Genomic DNA, 6,502 nt, shown 5'->3' with positions numbered 1-6,502 from the left:
ATCTCAGTGGAAACCGCTAGTACGAGAGGCAGGCACTTGAAGTGGAATACGCATGATATCAATCCTCACGTCCAGCTGAAAATGGGTGACCTCAAACTCCTAAATCAGGTTTTAACTAAGTCGGTATCGCAGAAATAAGCTGAAACAAGAGTACGCGTCTTGAGCATATAGCAGTCTGTGGAAGGAAAAGCAAGAGTGAGCTGTTCTTTCGTTCGAAGGCGTCCCTTGATGCTCCCTTTGATGCGCCCATTTCCAAATGTGGAAAGATGATCAGCCACCCTCGCTCGGCGAAGCTCGACGTTTAATCGTCATGGCAATATTCACTACTCAAGGCATATAAGCGGAGGCGGAGGCGCACACGGCCGTCACGTATGAATCGCTTGCTGAGATAGTGCATTGGTTCTCCGCTTGCATTATGCCAGAGCTGCACGATCTCAGGCCCGCGAAGTTGGTCCGTAACGATCATGCCCGAGTCGTTCCGGACAATGCTCGCGCCGCTTTCTTGGCTGCTTTGTATCCTATTCGCTGGAGCAACGGATATACTGGCAGTTCGTAGGGGCAATGGTCATGTCAGCAAAGTTTGCCTCTCGTGCTTTCCATACTAGAACCGACGGTGTCATGCTCTCACAGGTGCAGCTTCCTCTCTCTCCAGCCACTAAACCCTTTGGGGGTTTGGAAGCTTTGTCTACCGCATACTTTACAGTCCTCGCACATCCTGCTTTTCCGCATCACAGCGTGCGCATCAAGAAATCGCGCTTCTGCGATGGCACTGTGGAGTAAGCTCTCAGTCAGAACCGCTGCGATTTGGCTGACCTGTTGCAGTGCCTACACAGGTTACATCGACGTTAAGGCGCGCCATCTCTTTTTCTACTTCTTTGAGAGTAGGCACGATCCAGCTCGCGATGATGTCGTGTTTTGGACGAACGGTGGTCCAGGTGGTTCGTCGTCCCTTGGTCTCTTCATGGAACTCGGTCCTTGCACCCTGAAAACGCCCGACAACACCACTTTCAATCCATACTCCTGGAACGAGTACGCGAATCTATTTTTTGTTGATCAACCCGTCGGTGTTGGCTTTTCGTACGCTGACCACGGGGAGGCTGTCGTGAGCTTTCCGGGGTAGCAAATGTTGTTGAGGCAAAACTGACCACAGCTGGCCACAGGGAACCACTGAAGATGCTGCAAAAGATGTTGCTGCATTTGTAGCGATATTTTTTGAGCATTTCGATCAATTCAGACATCGAGGTTTTCATATGGCTGGCGAGTCGTACGGGGTGGGTAGCTCCTTGCGGCAGCTTTGGACGAGCTTTGAAGCTAAGCATTTCCTCAGGGTCGCTATCTTCCTGTCTTCGCTTCCGAAGTCTACGACCAAAACGTCAAGCTTGAGGCACTTGGTATGGCCCCAATAAACCTAACCTCAATAATGATTGGTGAGGGATTTACGAGCTTCCTTTCCTCGATGGCCGTCTCAGGCATGTATTCTCAGGCAATGGTTGCACTGATGACATCACGATGTTTCCTGCTTATTACGATATCGAGTGCAAGAATGTCTCGGGGCCGCCTGTGTTGGATATAGCGTAAGCGTAGTCTCGCGTCGTCCTGCCTATCCACTCAGCTCACGAGAAATGTTTGAGATAGCACATGCATCGGGATCAAACAAGCTGCAAGTTACTCTTTTCTAACTTTTAAAAGATAGCTGACGTTTGATATCCAGCTTCCAAGATGCCAGAAGTGGTTCCAGGCCGAGTGCTTGGACAGAAGGGATTACATCAACTGTCAGACTGCTCTGCAATTCTGCACGTCGTCCATCATGGATCCCTTCGTGGCTTCTGGTGAGCCAAGCACTAAATCTGCCGCGCTCGGCAAATCCAATGTTGCTAAGATTCATCGTGCAGGAACGAATCCCTACGACGTTACAAAGTCTTGGTACGTTGTTCATCATACACCAAGGCGGTGCTTAGTGACTCACTGTTCCGGATAGCGCTGATAGATTCGAATGCTATAAGGAATTTAGGTGCATATTTCACGACACGGATAGGAGATAACTCTCAACCTCTCCGTTCGTAGTCAAATAGAGCATTACCTCGACAAGCCAGATGTCCGCAAGACACTGGGCATAGAACCATCTTTCGGCAACTTCAGCCGGCACAGTATGGAAATTGTACTCGCGTTCGGTGCCTCGTTGGACGAAGTATTCCCGACCTCGTACTACATTGGTGCCCTCCTTGAGCGGGGCGTGCGCGTGCTGCTCTACGTAGGCGCGAATGACTGGATCTGCAATTGGGTGCGTCTCCGCTTGGCTCGGCACGGATGAACCAATCTGACAGAGTCAAGGTCGGGAATGAACAAATGTCCCGGGAGCTGGTCTGGACGGGCCAGAAGGCGTTCACCGGGGAGCCGTTGAGAGAGTGGGAGGTGGACGGTGAGGTGGCAGGTGTCACGCGTGCAGCCAATGGGCTTACGTTCGCAACTATCGACGGCGCTGGACACATGGTATGTTCGTGCAGCTCAGGCTAACTATATCATGTCTCAATCCCTGCCCTTCAGGTCCCGATGGACAAACCAAAGGTTACTCTCGAAATTCTAAAGAAGTGGCTCTCGGACGAAGATTTCTGACAGCGAATTTTCGCGTACATTCGGATTAAATCTGTTCTATAACATCATGGTAGATGCAATCTGTAGTCCGCAACATCCAGAGTGGAGTACAACAGTAGTAGATGCTAAACGTCTCCCCAATTCTTAGGGATTTACGCTACTTGAGTTTGGGCATGCGTTTTCTGAGCGTCCGGGGATTTTGCGTTCTCGTATCTGGAAGCTCGGCAGGATAGAGAGGTGAGATCCAGAGACAGCTGCGCTTGCCTGTATGAGATACAAGAGGTCCGTGGTATAGAGATGTTTGAGTTTCGAACCTATACGACGCAAAATCACTGCGCACGACGTGAACGTAAGAGTCTATGATGCGTATGGGAGGTCGGAAGGAGACTGGAAGGCGCGGAGGGAAATTTCGGCGGCAGACATCAGCGCCGATTCTCGGTCCATAACGGGCCCAGAAGTAGAGGCACTGGTGTCCTGGCAATCCGAATCTTCACAAGCGTCTGGGTGGCCGCGATGAACCATGTCCACTAGCCTCGACAGTGGCTCCTGGTCGGGTCCAGTAATAAGACCCTTCGACTGAAGTCGCTCGAGTGCGTGGAACAGGCGCAGATACGCCCGCCGGGTTTCCCCGTCTATGTTGGTCGCCCGGAAGTGTCCTGCTCGGGCGTTCCAACAATGTGTGACCCATGGCAGGTGAAAGTAGCAGCCGCAGTTAGCGATGTGGGAGCGCAGCGTGTGTTCTGCTACGTCGGCCATCTTGTTGATGATCGTCTTGACGTATTCCAGAGCCTTGGGTGAGCCTATGCGATGGTCCACGAGTATAAGCCACTGGTTGCACAGTAACACGAAGGTGTGCAGGTCTTCAGGGTTATAGTCGGCCATACTTTCTGCGTAGTAGTCACAGATGAGCAGGCTGTAGTCGAGTGCAGCCATTTGTTCGTTGCGCACGACAACTAGTGAGTTTTGATCAGTGAATATAACGCCAGGATGGGTTGATATAGCGCACCACCAAGCTGTCCATTCTCTGACGTGACGTAAGCAATACGACATGCTAGCATGGTAGCCGAAGAACGAAGACCCGGGAAAGTGGAGTCAACAAAATCTTTGCTGCTCCTTTCGCAGATCAAGGAGCGGAAGCCTTGAAGATGAAAATCCCGGACAGGGTGATTTCGCCTTGTACACGTGCACGAAAAAACGCAAAGCAGTCCAAGGATGGTCCTACCATAGGCGGCAAGTACCTCTGGGCTTCGAATTCGCGAAGCTGGTGCCTCCAGGAGGCCGACAACCGCAGCTTTAAGGTCGGCGGCGACGAGATCAACAAGAAGAGGAGCGTAGTCGGGTGCCACACCTAGATGAACGGCACCATATTGAGTTCGCTGTCTTGTTCTCGAGACAATTCGTTGCTCTCCGAGAATATTTGTTGGTTCGGAGTGCCACATTTCGCGTATCTTGCGCTGAACCGCTATAACACCAGAATCATTCGCATTTGAAAACGCAAGTTCCGGTTGCCGTAGGTTGTCCGTCTGTAAAGACCAGAGGATACACCAGTCAGAAACGTTCGGGATGCCGTAGGTGTCTGGGTTCTCCGGCAACTGCGTATGGATCGTCTCCATGCTGAGCATGGCGTGTTCCCGGATTTGTTGGTCTTGCGACGCTTTGTACACCCAAGAAAGTGCCCGAAAAAGAAGGGATACTTCGAAAACATCTTTTAGGGCAGCATAGGGAGAAATCCGCGCGAAATTGGAGTTCGTCTGCCCGGTAAACGTCCCCTCTTCGTTAAGGCCGACCTTCTCCACTGTCAGAGCATGCTGAATACCTTCGTAAAATTCTTGTGGGACGCTAGGTTGGCGTGACATTGGGCTGTCAAAGCGATCCGGGAGTTCTTCGCGCTGCCGCCAGTCCTGTGGTCTCTTCGGCCACCGAACCTCAACCTCTGAGAATGGCCACCAGCCATTGCGCAAGTTCTGGAAGCACTCCACGCAGAAGCGAACGCAGTAGACGATAGTGTCGACAAGAAGGTTCCACAGGACGTAACATGCCCAAGCGGTCGGAGACTTGTACGGACAGCGCTTGAAGATGACGGGGAGAACTGTGAACGCCGAGACGATGCCGAGGAAGACCGCAGTCGCGACGGTGATAACGATCGCCACCACTGTGTCCAATGTCCATAGCAGAATAATGAGCCCGACCAAAAACATGATCATAGCGAGTTCCAGTAAGGCGGGTATGGACGAGATGGTCGCGGAGATGTGCCAATCCTCGAATGCCTCGTAACGCAACTGGCGAATAAGAACATTTTCCCGAGGGATACCCAACGTAGAATTCCATTTCATGTATTCGCGCAGCCACTGCTTCGCCAAAATGCCGAAGAGGGCGGCGGCAAGGCTGAAAACAAGGCTGAGGAAGAATAGTATGTTGATCCAGCGAGCCGCCGTCGACGGAACGAAACTCGTTGATGATGAATCGGAAGCTGTGGGAGATGGCATGGGATTGGCAGGCAGGCCCTCTGCAAGCTGGGAAGATATTGTAATGAGGAGCTGATTTGTCGTCTGTCCCGTGTCTTCTTGTAACATCGTGTAGGTCTCTACCACGAAGGCCGTAAGCACTGCCGAGAACAGACCAGCCTGTACAGTCACATGAGCATCTCTCCGAGACGCGAAATTGAATTGCAACGCACAAAGACGAGTAGAGTGTCAATATCGTCCGCATAGTCCTTAACTTTGCCCCCATCATGTCTCTGGACGTAGTCCTCTATGGCCGCCCAGCCGGCCAAGTCTTGCTTTGCCGTCGGACGCTGCAAGATGTCAGCGTTTGGCACGAAGGAAGAGGAAAAGACAGCTTGCCTCCTTGTTGCGGTCAAGGATAGTCATAGAGTCGCTGTGCAAGAATGAACGGAAGGCTGTGTGCTGGCACGCTTAGTCCCCCGGTTTCACGTGATGAAGCACGCCACAAAGCCAGCCCTGCTGCGGGGCTCTGATCTCTTACTGGCACTGTACCGGCTGCCTTCGGCAGGTACTTGCGAGTTCTTTTGCTATGACTTATGCTTGTACCATTGTCATTCTGTGAGAATTCATTTTCGAAGCATTTTGTAGCACCCCACAGTACAGTACTACTAATTGCAATCGACGTGCCTTTCTGATTAGCACATCCCTCGTCCCAACAGCAGCATGCGGCTTCCTCAAGCCTCGACGGTCTCGGTCGTCCGCTGATGGACATACCCATATGCAATCCACCAGCGCGTGCGAATAGCAACGGCACTAGACCGTAGCAGGAAAGAAGCTCGCACTGCGCATCGCAGTCGTTGATCAACTGCGAAGAAAAACCAACACGCGGATGTATCTCACCTTGTCAGCAAGCCAAATGCGGGGTAGCCAGGAAGTCTGAGAATTCCGGGGACAAACTGTGCCTTGCGGGGTAATAGAGTTACATCAACCGGGCTCGTTCCTGGGAGCACGGGGGCCGAGTGCCCTTCGGAATCACGCATCGCGCCGCTGACGATGGTGCCTACGCAGTTGCTACATGCCAATGATCCTCGGGATGCGATGCTGCCATCCAACAGAATTGGACATGTACGTGATTGATATGTCGCAGAAAACCGGAGACAGCACTGTCATTTGCATTGTCGTAAGGCCAGTTGGGATCAGATACCGAACCGGGAATTTTTGCTCATGGACCAACCGCGCCCGACTCTACCGAGGTTAGGACCGCGCGGGAACTTTCCGCCAAGAGTCCAGCCGTCGCACGTCCAACGTCACTCAGCGAATCGGAAGAAGCAGAGCCGCCGTGGCCGCTTACAGTGTGGCATCGACTTCTTCGACGCGCGATAGCTTCCGTCGCATTATGCCGCTCTCGAGCTTACGAACCCGTAGCGCTGACTAACACTAAAGTTCAACATTCAACGTTCAGCCTA

The 6,502-nt window shown here is 52.3% G+C and overlaps 2 protein-coding genes across 2 annotated transcripts; one reads left to right on the top strand and one right to left on the bottom strand.

Moving 5' to 3' along the window:
• Positions 1-434: 434 nt before the first annotated feature.
• PHACADRAFT_150354 (uncharacterized protein) lies at positions 435-3,561 on the top strand. Its single transcript, XM_007399460.1, has 9 exons — positions 435-776; positions 823-1,102; positions 1,161-1,271; positions 1,328-1,427; positions 1,484-1,574; positions 1,720-1,870; positions 2,039-2,281; positions 2,332-2,490; positions 2,545-3,561. The coding sequence occupies exons 1-9, from the start codon at positions 562-564 to the stop codon at positions 2,611-2,613; spliced, it is 1,419 nt and encodes a 472-aa protein (XP_007399522.1). The 5' UTR covers positions 435-561; the 3' UTR covers positions 2,614-3,561.
• A 1,160-nt stretch (positions 3,562-4,721) lies between these two features.
• PHACADRAFT_57377 (uncharacterized protein) lies at positions 4,722-5,356 on the bottom strand (the record flags this gene model as incomplete). The annotated part of the gene is made up of 2 exons (XM_007399459.1): positions 4,722-5,216; positions 5,270-5,356. Coding segments are annotated over 2 exons (582 nt in total), but the record flags the coding sequence as incomplete, so codon positions are not given.
• Between the last annotated feature and the right edge of the window lie 1,146 nt (positions 5,357-6,502).

This window comes from Phanerochaete carnosa (genome assembly GCF_000300595.1).
Source record: "Phanerochaete carnosa HHB-10118-sp unplaced genomic scaffold PHACAscaffold_9, whole genome shotgun sequence".
NCBI classification, from domain to species: domain Eukaryota; kingdom Fungi; phylum Basidiomycota; class Agaricomycetes; order Polyporales; family Phanerochaetaceae; genus Phanerochaete; species Phanerochaete carnosa.
This window is presented reverse-complemented; position numbering and strand designations above follow the sequence as displayed.